General features: G+C 69.2%; 2 protein-coding genes across 5 annotated transcripts; both read left to right on the top strand.

Moving 5' to 3' along the window:
* The first annotated feature begins 330 nt into the window (after positions 1–330).
* LOC133625579 (zinc finger protein 688-like) lies at positions 331–3,495 on the top strand. Its single transcript, XM_061997494.1, has 5 exons — positions 331–826; positions 1,134–1,260; positions 1,891–2,004; positions 2,081–2,170; positions 2,364–3,495. Exons 1-5 carry the CDS (start codon positions 608–610, stop codon positions 3,230–3,232), a joined length of 1,419 nt encoding a protein of 472 aa, XP_061853478.1. The 5' UTR covers positions 331–607; the 3' UTR covers positions 3,233–3,495.
* A 2,605-nt stretch (positions 3,496–6,100) lies between these two features.
* LOC104563133 (zinc finger protein 777) lies at positions 6,101–12,126 on the top strand. Of its 4 annotated transcripts, none has more exons than XR_009818839.1 (7): positions 6,101–6,146; positions 6,327–6,608; positions 7,213–7,339; positions 7,973–8,854; positions 8,954–9,064; positions 9,557–10,693; positions 11,753–11,834. XR_009818839.1 is itself a non-coding variant. In XM_061997484.1 (7 exons), the coding sequence occupies exons 1-7, from the start codon at positions 6,123–6,125 to the stop codon at positions 11,855–11,857; spliced, it is 1,995 nt and encodes a 664-aa protein (XP_061853468.1). In that variant the 5' UTR covers positions 6,101–6,122; the 3' UTR covers positions 11,858–12,126. The 4 variants fall into 4 exon arrangements, 3 of the variants coding, with proteins under 3 accessions (XP_061853468.1, XP_061853466.1, XP_061853467.1); XM_061997484.1 differs by having other exon boundaries at positions 9,557–10,020; positions 11,753–12,126; XM_061997482.1 differs by having other exon boundaries at positions 9,557–11,846.
* Positions 12,127–12,895: the final 769 nt, after the last annotated feature.

Below are 12,895 nucleotides of genomic sequence, written 5' to 3'. Positions count from 1 at the left end.
CTGAGCCGTGTCCCTGGGCCTGAGCCCTGTCTGTGGGCCTGAGCCGTGTCCCGGGCCTGAGCCATGTGCTGGGTGTGAGCCGTGTCTGTGGGGCTGAGCCGTGTCTGTGGGGCTGAGCCGTGTCCCTGGGCCTGAGTCGTGTCCCTGGGCCTGAGCCGTGTCCTGGGGCTGAGCCGTGTCCTGGGCCTGAGCTGTGTCCTGGGCCTGAGCTGTGTCCTGGGGCTGAGCCGTGTCCTGGGCCTGAGCCGTGTCCGTGGGGCTGAGCCGTGTCCCTGGGCCTGAGTCGTGTCCCTGGGCCTGAGCCGTGTCCTGGGCCTGAGCTGTGTCCTGGGCCTGAGCCGTATCTGTGGGCCTGAGCCGTGTCCTGGGCCTGAGCCGTGTCCCTGGGCCTGAGCCGTGTCCGTGGGACTGATCCGTGTCCTGGGCCTGAGCCGTGTCCCTGGGCCTGAGCCCTGTCTGTGGGGCTGAGCCGTGTCCCTGGGGCTGAGCCGTGTCCTTGGGCTGAGCCGTGTCCTGGGCCTGAGCCGTGTCCGTGGGCCTGAGCCGTGTCCTGGGCCTGAGCCCGGCGCGTCCCGTCGGGCCCGAAGGCAGCGCCACGGACGGGCCAATGGGCGGCGGCGCTGCCGATCACGTGGTGCGGGGGCGCGCAAGATGGAGCCGCTCCCCGGAGCGGGGACTTCCGGGATGGGCGGGGCTACGGCCGGAAGCGCGTGGGGACACGGCGCCGCCTGTTGAAGATTGCCCCCCCCGCGTCGCGCGGCCTACTTCCGGCCCGGAGCCTGCGGGCCCAGCCTCGCGCCCCGGCGCCATGGCCTGGCCGCCGCAGGTAGGAGCCGGCGTGGGGCTGCCCCGAGCCCTTCCCCTGCCACTCCCGCCCCTGCGGCACGTCCCTGGGGCTTCCTGCCCGCCAGCCCTCGCTGCTGCTCGCGCTTCCTTGCTGCCCACCGGCACTGCCAGCTCCCTCTCCTGGAGCCGCCGTCGCCCAGGGGAAAGTCCCCGGTTCCCCCTCAGCATGTGCCGTCCTCTGGCCCTTCATTCCCCACTCCCTTGGTCCTGGGCTGGCGGTGGCTCCTGCTCCCCCCGCCGTCCCTGCTGCCATGGGGCTGATGATGGGGGGTCTCCCTGTGTGCCAGGAGCCCATCACCTTCGAGGACGTGGCGGTGTACGTGAGCCGTGCGGAGTGGGAGGCCATGGCCGCAGCCCAGCGGCGGCTCTACCGCAGCGTCATGGGCAACAACTACCGGCTGCTCACCTCGCTGGGTACGGCTGCCTTGGGGTGGGCTGGCAGCGCCGAGGGCGGTCCTGTGGGGCTTGGTGGTGTTGTGGTGGGTTTGGAGCTGTGGGGGCAGCTGCTGAGGGCACCCATAGCCCTGGAGGAGCTGAAAGCAGGGAAAAGGGAGGATTTGGGTCTCTGAGCTGACAGGAATCTCTGAAAATGTAACTGAGGGAGGTGCCTGAACTGATCATCACAGAAGCATTTGGGTTGGAAAAGCCCCTGAAGCTGCTGCAGTCCCAGCCCTGCCCTCCCCCTGCCCAACCCAGCACTGACCCACAGCCCTCAGCACCTCAGCACTACGCATCTGGGATCCCTCCAGGGCTGGGCACTCCCCCAGCTCCCTGGGCAGCCTGGCACAAGGCTGACACCCCTCTCAGGGAAACAGTTCTGCCTCAGCTCCAGTCTCAACCTCCCCTGGGGCAGCTCCAGCCCCTTTCCCGTCATCCTGGCAGCAGCTCTGACATCTCTGTTGCTTTGTCCCGTGTCTCAGTGTTTCTGGAGCTCTCCATGTCAGGCTGAGGTGCAATTTGGGGTGTCCCAGAACTTCCATTTCCCGCTCTTGGCGCTTTACCCCTGTGGTCTGTGTTACACCAACGTGCTCTGCTCTCCCCCAGGCTACCGAGGCCCCAAACCCGACCTCTTGCACCGGCTGGAGCGGAGGGAAGAGCCGTGGGGCTGCTCCCCACAGAGCCCCCAGAGCTGGGACGGCCCCCATAGCCCCTCTACAGGTGGGCAGGATCAGTCCCCACAGCGGGAGCAGAAGGGGCTTCCCCTGGCAGGGGGCTGATGGCTGGATCCCTGCAGGCCCTGGCGTGGATGGGAGCTGGAAGGAGGAGCCTCCCCTGGGCTGGTGGGTTGAGGAGCCGCAGGAGAGGGCACAGACCCCCTGCCAAGGTGAGTCCTGCTGCCCCCTCTCCCTGCTCTCTGGGAGCAAAGAGCCCAAGGCGTGCCCCAGCCCTGGCTGCTCCCACCCAGGCAAGGCTCGGGCCTTGGCTGCTGCCCGTGCTGCCTCGGGGCTGTGCAGCCTGGAGCGGGGAGGGGGGGCTTGCCGCTGCCCCCCAGCACAGCCCGTACCCTGTCCCGGCAGGCTGGGCCGTGCACTGGCGGCTGCGCTGCAGGCGGCTGCTCCGGCAGCTGGGGAGCTCCAGGGGTCCTGCCGCAGCACCTGGTGCAGGAGCAGGGCCGGTGGAACCGCGGGAGCGGGCGCTGCCACACAGGCAGGGGCAGGATGAAGACACCAAGGCAGCACCACGGGAGCAGCCTGAGCATGGCAGCTGTGCTGCGAGCGCCCGTGCCGAGCAAGGGGAGGCCTGGCTGCCCCGCGGCCGCAGCGCTGAGGCTGAGGCGGTTCAGAGGGAACACAACTACTGTGCCAGGGCCGTGCGGTGGCCGCGCGCCCTGCGGGACCATGGCTACTGCCGGCGGCGGCGTGGCGGCGGCGTGGCACGCGGGGACCATGGGTACTGCCTCCCGCAGCGCGCGTGCCGGCTGCTGCTCAGGGCCCGAGCTGTGCTGAGCTGGGCCAGGCGCAGGGGCCGTGTCTGGAGCATCATCAGGAGAGCCAAGAAGACGCTGTGGCAGCGCGGGGCTCGGCCCGGCAAGCGCCCCATTCCCCCCCGGCGCTCCCCTGGTGCTGCCGCGGCCGCCGCGCTCGCGCCGGGACGCGGCCCCACAGAGAGAGCGTGGGCCATGGAGCCAGGAGGAGGCCCGGGGGGGTCACAGCGGCGCCTGAGGAGCGCAGAGGGGCTGCCCCAGGCTCAGCCCCATCCGCAGCAGGGCCGGGGACGTCGGCCCAGCCCCTGGCAGAGCGGCCACAGCCCGGCACCGCGTGGCAGGAGCAGCTGCAGCCCGGCTTCGCGGCGCCCGCAGGACGGTGCTGTGGACCGCGGCCCGGAGCTCGGCAGCTGCGCCCAGCGGCGGCTCAGGTTGCTCAGCACCATCCGGAGCGAGAGGTGACCCACGGCTGGGCGGCGCCAGCCCCAGAAGCTGCCTCCCCACAGCAACCCCCACGGGCAAATAAAGGCCGTCGCCGCGCGTGCAGCCGCGTGTCCGCCGGGGGGGGCCCCTGCCCGGGCTGTGCGGGTCGGTCCGTGCCCTCAGGCTGCCGCGGCCTCGGGCTGAGCGCCGCCCAATGGCAGCGCGCGCCGCGGGTCACGTGCGGCGCTCCAGCCAATCGCGCGGGGCCGGCTCCCTCCCGCCCCCTCTTACTTTCGTTTTTGTCCCCGGGCAAGATGGCGGCACGCGGGGGACGCTGGGAGGCGCGGGGGCCTGTGGGGCGGGAAGCGCCACTTCCGGGGCGGGGCGCGGGTGGCGCCGGCGTTGCCGTGGTGATGCGGCCGCTCAGCCCGAGCCCGGGGCCTCGGCAGCGCTATGGCAAAGCCGTACCCCTGCTCCAGCAGCTTCCCCTGGCTCGGGGGCGCACGAACGTGTGCGGGCGGGCTGGAAACCTCCCGCGCAGGAGCCCCCGGGCTCCCCGGGCCGGGCTCCCTCCCCTCAGCACCATGTCCCTGCTGTTTAAATGGAGCTTTTGCGGCCCCTTCGCGCCCCGCTCCTGCTGCCCCTGGATGCAGCCGTGACAGTGCTGCCCCCGGCAGCCCCGAGCTCACCCCGGGTCAGATCTCGCACCGAACCCCCTCCCGCTGGGCCCAGCCAGCTCCCATTTGGCGGCCCCAGGGGTTCCTCCCGCAGCACCTTTGTTCCTCCAGGCCTCCGTTTGCCAAGATCGGCCTTTCCTCACCCCGCCTGAGGCTCGGGGGTTTGCCAGCCCCTGGCGTGGTGCCCCCCAGCCCCGGCTCCTGGGCCACTGCTTTTTTGCACCTCTGTTTGCTGAAGCAGCGTCCTGAAGAGCCCGTCGTGCCCGTGGCCGCTTCCCCCTCCATCCTCCTTTCCCAATCACCTCCCAGTTTATCCCCCCACCATTGATTCCCCTCACTGCTGCTACTCCTCGGGGTCACAGCCGGCACCAGCAAGCACGGGGCAGGTCTGGGAGGGCCTGGGGCTGCCCTGGACCTGCAAACCCCTCGTGGCTTGGTGCAGAGGACCAGCAGATGCCCCAGGACACCAGCACTGGGGAGGTGTTTCCTGCAGCCCAGGCTCTGGGGCTCTGCCCCTGCGCTGTCTGGACGCCACGGCCCGTCCCTCTTGCCCGTGTCCCGCTGGCCACGGTGGGCAGTGGCTGCCGCTGACATCAGGGGCCAAGGTCCAGGTCGTGCCCCCAGGCAGAGCCATGAGGCTGTGGCTGCTCTGGGGCTTCGCCGCCGCCGTGGCCCTCGTGGCCATGGCCGGAGCCGACCGCGGTGACCCGAGGAAGGTGGGACGGGGGCCGGAGGCTGGTGGTGTGCGGGGCTGGAGCTGGGGGACCGCGGCGCTGGGAGCAGGGGAAGGGAGGGGCACGGCTGTGGCACAGCTCTGGCACCGCAAGAAGCAAACCCTGTCCTCAGCGGACACCGCTAGCGCTGTGCCGAGCCGCGGCACTGGGACAAAGCCTGCGACAGACAGAGCCCGGCGCAGCCGCTTCCCAACCGTCCTGACTCCCGGTGCTGCAGGGGGCTGGGGACGGGCTCAGGGCACCGAGGGGCGGGGAAGGAGGGTGGGAGCACACGGCGTGTCCACACCACAGCCCCGGCCCGGCTGGGGACCGGCTGCCCGAGCAGGGGGGAAGCTGGGGATACCCGTCCCGCACACGACAGCACGGGGGCTGCCCGGCCATCTCCCCCCGGCCCCCGCTGGCCGGGGGCTGCCTGCGCCTGCCCCGCCGCACAGTGCAGCCCAGTGGGTGCTCAGGGAGGCAGCGCAGCCCTGCCCAACCTTCCCTCCGCAGGGGACGAGCGTCGGCGGCCGCCGCCGGCCCCACACACCCTGCTCGGGCTGCTTCTCCGTCCTGAGCGAGGTGAGCCCGGGACCGTGGGCGCGCACGGCAGGGCTGGGGGGCAGCGGGAGGTGGGGACACGTCGATGCCGAGTCCGCGGTGCCGCCTCGACGATGCCGTCGGGCCCCGCGGCAGCGGCCGCTCCCGCACCCACGTCTGTCCCCGCAGGAGTCAGGTTCGGTGTCGCGGCTCGGCGATGAGGACCGGGAGGCTGCGGCGGGCGGGCGGGGGCGGACGGGCCAGCGGCCGAGGCGAGGGGGACGCCGGTGCCCCGACGTGCCGGGCCCGGGGCTCCGCATCGCCCGCGCTCCGCGTGACCCGCGCCCGCTCCTGCAGGACACGGCCCGGAGCGAGGAACCAGCGCGACCCCGGAGCCCCCCCGGCAGCGGCCCGGCGCAGCCCCGGCGGGGGCCCCGTCCGCTGCCCGCGGCCGGAGCCGGGCACGGGGACCCTGACGGTGCCTCGCAGGAGCAGCCGCAGTGAGGAGCGCGGCCGGCAGCCGGGCACGGCCCTGGGGGCTCAGCCGCCCCTTCCCTGCGCTGCGGCGGCCGGGGGGGCTGTGCCCACCCCCTGCCTGTGCCCTCTGCCTGTGCCCACCCCTCAGCCTGTGCCCATCCCCTGCCTGTGCCCACCCCGCCTATACCCACCCCCAGCCTGTGCCCACGCAGGCTCAGCCCCTCCGTGTTCCCCTAAACTGCTCCTGGGGCTTTGCCAACCGCGAATAAAGGCAGCGAGCCGGAGGCAGCGGCTGCGTTCGGGGAGGACACGGCGGGGAAGCCCCTCGCGTGACAGCCGCGGTGCTGGGGGTCGGCCCGGGGACCGCCACTCCCTGTGGGGGGCGGCAGCGCGGGGGTTCCTCCCGCCGCCGGGGGCGCCGCAGCCCCGCCGCCCCGGGCAGGCCCCGCCCCCGCACGGGCGCCCCCTGTCGGCACGGCGGGCGGCGCGGGCGCAGGGCGCGCGGGGCCGTCGGCGGCCGCCATGTCCCGCCGGGGCCCGCTTAAGGTGAGGCCGCGCCGGGACCGGGACGGGCCGGGGCCCCGGGAGCGGGGACGGGACGGGATGGGTCGGGCCGGGTCGGGCCGGGCCGGGCCGGGGAAGGGCGGCGGGGCGCGCGGGGCTCCCGGCAGCGGGGGCCAGGGGCCGGGGTCCGCCCGCGCTGCCCCTGCGCTCCGCTCCCCGCAGGACTCGGGGACACCCCGGCGCAGGGCCGAGCGCGCCATGGGGCCGCAGGCGGAGGCCGGGCTGCTGCAGGAGCTGCGGAGCCGCACGGAGCGGGCCGAGCGCAGGCTGCTGGCCTGCGAGAACCTGGTCGGGGAGCTGGGCAGCAACCTGGCGGCGCTGGGCAGCCTCCTGCAGGCCTGCGGGCAGCTCCAGCAGCGCCTGGACAACGTGGAGAACCTCCTGAAGAACAGGAACTTCTGGATCCTGCGGCTGCCGCCGGGCTCGCGGGGAGAGATCCCCAAGGTAACGAGGTCCCGATGGGCCCCGAGGCGCCGGGGAGTGTGGTGCAGCGCTGGGCCGTGCCCCGCAGCCCCGGGCTGTGCCCTCCCTCAGGGCTCACACGATCCTCTGGGCTGGACAAGCCCTTGAAGCTCCTCGAGGCCAACAGTCCCCCAGCACTGCCACAGCCACCACTGACCCACGGCTTTGGGATCCCTCCAGGGCTGGGCACTCCCCCACGGCCCTGGGCAGCTGGGACAGGGCTGGACAGCCCTTGGGGGAAGGAATTGTTCCCCAGCTCCAATCTCAACCTCCCCTGGGGCAACTTGAGGCTGTTTCCTCTTGTCCTAATGACTTGGGAGCAGAGACCGATTCACCTCCAGCCGCAGCCTCCTGTGAGGGAGCTGCAGAGAGCGCTCCTTTCTCTCCTCAGCCTCCTCTTGTCCAGGCTGAAGATCCCCATTCCTCAGCCCTTTCCCCGTGGGCAGTTTCCAGCCCCTGTGGCCCAGCCTGTGGCCCTGCCTGGGGTCGGGGTGGCTCCAGGGCAGGCCCCAGCCCTTGCCCCACACGGTCTGTGCTGCTGGGGCCGTGCTGGCTCTCCCTCAGCAGCTGCCCTTTGTGGCTCCAGGTGCCGCTGACGTTCGATGACGTCTCAGTGTACTTCAATGAGCAGGAGTGGGAGAGGCTGGAGCGCTGGCAGAAGGAGCTGTACTGGGCCGTGATGAGGGGCAACTACGAGATGCTGGTGTCCCTGGGTAAGGCCTGGGCCGGGTGCTGCGGGGAGGATGGGCCCAGCCTCTGGCAGTCCCCACGTGCTTCCCCTTCCTGCTGCTGCTCAGCGGGCAGCGGAGCAGGAGGCACCCACAGGCAGTGACGGTGGTGAGCAGGTCACAGCTGTCACCACAGAGCCATCCCCCGGGGAGCTGCTGGGGACGGGCAGCGGCTCCCAGGGCAGGGAGCTGCCGTAATCTGCCAGCACAGGTCGGGAACTCTCAGGGTGCAGCCTGATAATCGCCCTTCAGACTTGTCTGCTGGCTCTGTGCAAAGTACCAGGGACGTTTCCTTTGCCTTGGTAGAGATCCAGCCTGCTCAGGACTTGGGTGACAGACACAGAATCATTTCAGCCCTTGAAGGTCTGGGCTGTCAGCTGTTCCCCACCAAAGGCAGCACCTGCTGTGCTGCTGGGGGAAGCTGAGGCTTCAGCTTCTCCAGGACATTGTAGCAAGGGCTCAGAGCTGCTCCTCCTGTGGGCCCTGTGGCTCACAGCTCCACGCAGAGCAGGCAGAATTGGGGAGAGAGGGAAAGGGTGATTTGGGAGTCCCCCAGAGCAAAGGTGCAGCCAGCTCTGGATAACACAGGCTGTCCTCTGTTCCTCTGCCCCTGAGCAGACTACGCCGTGTCCAAACCCGACATCCTGTCCCGCATTGAGAGGGAGGAAGAGCTCTGTGCCGAGGGCAGCCAGGAGCCTCCCCTAGCACCCATCCCAGGGGGACAGAGCCTGCCACAGATGGACACCACAGCTAGCCACAGCCCCCCACATATGGACACCACAGCCAGACAGAATACCCAACAGATGGACACCACAGAGAACCAGGAGCCCCCACAGATGGACACCACAACCAGCCAGAACCCCCCACAGATGGACACCACAGAGAACCAGAAGCCCTCCCAGATGGACACCACAGGGAACGAGAAGCCTCCACAGATGGACACCACAGAGAACCAGAAGCCTCCACAGATGGACACCACAGAGAACCAGAAGCCCTCCCAGATGGACACCACAGGGAACCAGAAGCCCTCCCAGATGGACACCACAGAGAACCAGAAGCCTCCACAGATGGACACCACAGAGAACCAGAAGCCCTCCCAGATGGACACCACAGAGAACCAGAAGCCCTCCCAGATGGACACCACAGAGAACCAGAAGCTCTCCCAGATGGACACCACAGAGAACCAGAAGCCTCCACAGATGGACACCACAGGGAACCAGAAGCCCTCCCAGATGGACACCACAGAGAACCAGAAGCCTCCACAGATGGACACCACAGAGAACCAGAAGCCCTCCCAGATGGACACCACAGAGAACCAGAAGTCTCCACAGATGGACACCACAGAGAACCAGAAGCCCTCCCAGATGGACACCACAGAGAACCAGAAGCTCCCCCAGCCCAATGCCCCAGCCAGCCAGAAGCTCCCCCAGCCAGGAGAAGAGCTGAAGCAGAAGGCAGAGGCTTTGGGAGAAGATGCAGCCCCACTGGAAGCTGACCCAGGTAGGTTCTATGGGTTCCAGGGCCTGCTTCCTCCTCCCAGCAGGGAGGACATGGGAAAGCTCCACAAGGCTTTACACAGTTGCTGTTGTGTGTAAGCAGAGCTGCCCATCCTGGTGATGAACGTCACATCCCTGAGTGTGCAGCACAAGGGGCACGGGGAGGAGGAGCCCGAGGCAGAGCTGGGAGAGGATCTGTCAGAAGCCAGCGCGGGTGAGTGGCTTTGGGCAGGGGGCACAGAGTCCTGCAGGCAGGAGGCAGCTCCCCCCTCACCAACGGGCTTGAAACAGGGAAGGAGAGGATTGGTTGGGGCCCCTCTGTCTGTACAGAGCAAGGGAAGGGGCTGGTGTTGGGCGTCTCAGCCCTGTGGTCTCTGCAGATGGACCAGCAGCCCAGGTAGGGTTCCTCCTGTCAGAAACTGGTGCCAGGGGTGTGATTCCTTCCTGCAGCTCTGCTGCACTGTGGGAGAGCTGCCCCTTCTCCGGAGGTTCCCAAACCCACCTGGACACGTTCCTGTGCCCTCTTGAGTGAGGGGAACCTGCTTTGGCAGGGGGTGGCACTGGATGGGCTCTGCAGGGCCCTTCCAGCCCCCAGCACTCTGGGATTTTTTGGGAGCTCCCATGTCACCAAAAGCCTGCTGGGTGCTTTGGCACTTGCCTGGAGCTGGGACCGTGCCTGAGCAGTGCCTGTCATGGTGTGTTTCAGAGGAGGGCTCTTTGACGGAGAAGGAAGCGGCGTGTGAGGGGGCTGAAGCCCTGCAGGTGAAGCAAGAGGAGCCTGGGGCGTTGCATGGCCCAGAGACGCAGGAGTGCCCCAAAAGCGAGCAGCCCAAAGCCAAGAGCAAGAAGAAGCCGATACGGAGCGAGAGCAGCAGCCTGCTGATGGGCAACTGCCGGCGCGGGTTCGTGCGGGAGTGGGGTCACCCCTGCACCGAGTGCGGGAAGCGCTTCCGCCTCAAGATCAACCTCATCATCCACCAGCGCAGCCACGCCAAGGACGGGCCCTACGAGTGCGGCCTCTGCGAGATCAGCTTCGCGGACAAGCGCCACCTGGACCTTCACCAGAGCATCCACACCAAGGACAGGGCCTTCGGGGCCAAGGTCTGGGGCAACGTCCACCCGGAGCTGAGGATCCGGCCCAGGAGGAAGTTCCAGGAGGCCTCGTGCGGGGTGAGCCCCGGCCCGGGCGGCCCCTGGCCCGGGCAGCCGGCGGGGGAGCCGGAGCGGGGCGGGCTGGCGGGCGCGTGCCCGTCGCAGCAGCAGCAGCACAGCCTCAAAGCTCGGCCCAAGCCCGTGCTCAAGTGCCACTTGTGCAAGAAGATCCTGTCGCGCAGCTTCTCACTGCAGCGGCACCTGCAGACGCACTGGCGGGAGCGGCCCCACTGCTGCCCCTGCTGCCAGAAGCGCTTCACGCGCCGGACTCACCTCGTGCGCCACCAGAAGATCCACGAGCGCCAGAACGCCGCGGCGCAGCCCCCGCTCCCCCCGGCACAGCCCCTGGCACAGCCCCCGCCGCAGCCCCCGCCGCAGCAGCCTCCCCCGGCGCCGGCGCCCAACGGCCCCGTGGCCAGCCCGGGCGCGGCGCTGCCGGCGTGTGCCATGGTGCTGGGGGCAGCGGGCAAGAGCTCGGGCGGGCGCGTGGCACAGCCCGTGGTCAGGCTCGGGTGCCGCGCGGCGCTGAGCGGGCTGATGGGGAAGTGAGGGCGGCGCCGGGCGCTGCTGCTGCTGCTGCTGCAGGGAACGGCCCTCGGCGGGGAGTGCGCACCGGCCGGGACCCTGGCGCGGGAGCCGCCGCGGCTGCTGCCCGGGACGCGCTTTCCCCCCGTGGTGGAAGGCTCAGAAGGTTGGTCCCAACCTCACCAAGCAATCTGGGGATGCCAGATGCTTTGCCCTCGCTGTCTTGGCTGCTGCTGACCCTCCCCTGAGCTCCTGGTGTGCCCACCCGGGGCGGTTGCCAGCAGCAGCTGGAGCTGGGCTTCCCGGGTCATAGGATCACAGAATGGGAGGGTTGTAAGGGACCTTTAGAGCTCATCCAGTCCAACCCCCTGCTGAGGCAGGTTCCACCTAGATCAGGTCACACAGGCCCTGCTGCTGGCGCTGCCCTGTGCAGGGAACAGTTACACGGGCAGAGCAGGAGACAGAGCTGAGCAGAGAACGTGGCATTTCCTGACCCAGCCCCTGTGACACCCCCCCACCCCAGCGAGGGCATCTCTGTGCCCTCCCTCGGGTGGGGCCCCTCAGGGCATCACGTTTCCAGAGCAGCTGGAGCCAGGCGGGTTCCTGCTGATGGGGGGTGTCGTGTCTGAGCTCCTGTCCCTGCAGGAACCTGCCCCAGCTGTGATTTTGCACTGGGGGCTGTGAGCCACCTTGGCCGCTGGGTTTGAGCTTCCTGGGCAGGAGAAGGGTGAGAAGTTGAGGCACCAGCACAGAGCCAAGCTGCGAGGGCTCCGTCACGCCCCGCGCTGCGGCCGCGCTCAGCCGCTGCCCGTGGCTGCTGCGCAGGGTGGTGGCCTCGGGAGCGGCCTGCACAGAGCCACAGGCACTTTAGGGATGTGCCAGGGGTGAGCTGCCCCCTGAGGCAGCCCCCGCGGGTGCCGTCGTGGGGCTGGGGCTCGGGAGCAGCCCCCTCCCCAGGGCAGGCCCCACTCCCCCAACCGCAGCTCGTGTCCCGCCGAGTCCCCGGGACGTGAGCTGTGCTATAGCTACCTCAAAGGGCCCAGGCAGGGGGGGACTGGAGCCCCCTGAGTTTGGGGGTGCCCCAGCCCGCGTGCCACCCACACTCCTGGGCACACAGGGGCACCGGCCCAGGGCCTGAACCGGACTCTGAGTTATCTGCAGGGTGGTTTTTCTTCGGTTGTTTGATGTAATGATTTGCTGTCTCTCGTTCTCTGTCCCTCTCCAGGCATTTTGCTCATCCCCTTGTTGTGTTGCTGGCTGCTCAGGGCAGGTGAGGGGCGTTTCTCCCCGGGTTCCTGCCCCCTGGGACAACAGTGTGTGCCTGGGCTGAGCCCTCAGCCCCCAGGGGGTGGCAGCTCCGGCACAGCCCGCACGGCTCTGGGCGACCGAGCGGGTTACCCCAGAGATCCCAGTAAGGCCCAGTTGGAGCCAGTGCTGCAGGAGAGGACTGGCTGGGGGGTGGGCAGGAGCTGGCATCTCCCTGGGGCCCACTGCCCCAGCCAGGGCCTTGCTCCAGCTGCTGTTGTGAGGGACCAGCGTGTGCTGGGCCAGCCCAGGGCCCCTTCTCAGGCTGCTGAATCAATAAAGTATTTGTCTGTAGGTCTGTGTGCTCAGGGAGCTTGGCTGGGACCCAGGGGTCGGGGGGAGACCCTGGGAGATGCCCCAGGGGGGTGGTAGGGGGCTGTCACCTGCCCCTGAGCCCCAAGAGTGGGGCTGGGCTGGGGCAAACCAGACCATGAGCGCCCAGAGTCCCTGGGAGAGCCTGGGCTCAGCCCCTGTGCCCTCCTGGCGCCCTGCAGAGCCCCGACCTGCCCGTGCCCACCCAGGGGGGATGCTCTGGCCCTCTGCCGTGATCCTGGGCCTCACTGGGAACTCCCAGCATGTCTCAGTCCCTAGCTGCAGGCACAGAATCCCTGAGTGCTGGAAGGGCCCTGCAGAGCTCATCCAGCCCAACCCCCTGCTCAAGCAGGTTCCCCTCCCTCGGGGCACAGGAACGTGTCCAGCTGGGGCTGGACATGAAAAGGAGCCTCCACACCCTCCCTGGGCAGCCTGGGCCAGGGCTCCCTCCAGCACCAAAGCAGTCTCTCCTCCCAGGCCAGGGGCACTGCCTGTGCTCCAGCCTGTCTCAGAAGATGAAACATCTTGGAAGAGGACACTGGTGTAACATCTGGTCTGCTCTGGACTCTGCCCTTGCCCTTGGTGACCCTCAGCAGGTTCCTCTCTGCCCAGCTTTCCTGACTGGCAGCTCAGTCTCTGGTGCATCAGCCACTGCTCCCAGCTTGATGCCATCAGGGGAAGTCACTGAGGGTTCCTCTGTCCCCTCACCCAGGTGGCTGAATCACACTGGCCCCAGCACAGGCCCCAGGTC

This window comes from Colius striatus, chromosome 5, assembly GCF_028858725.1.
Source record: "Colius striatus isolate bColStr4 chromosome 5, bColStr4.1.hap1, whole genome shotgun sequence".
NCBI classification, from domain to species: domain Eukaryota; kingdom Metazoa; phylum Chordata; class Aves; order Coliiformes; family Coliidae; genus Colius; species Colius striatus.
Note: the sequence above shows the minus strand (reverse complement) of the source record. Positions and strands in the feature narration are given on the sequence as shown.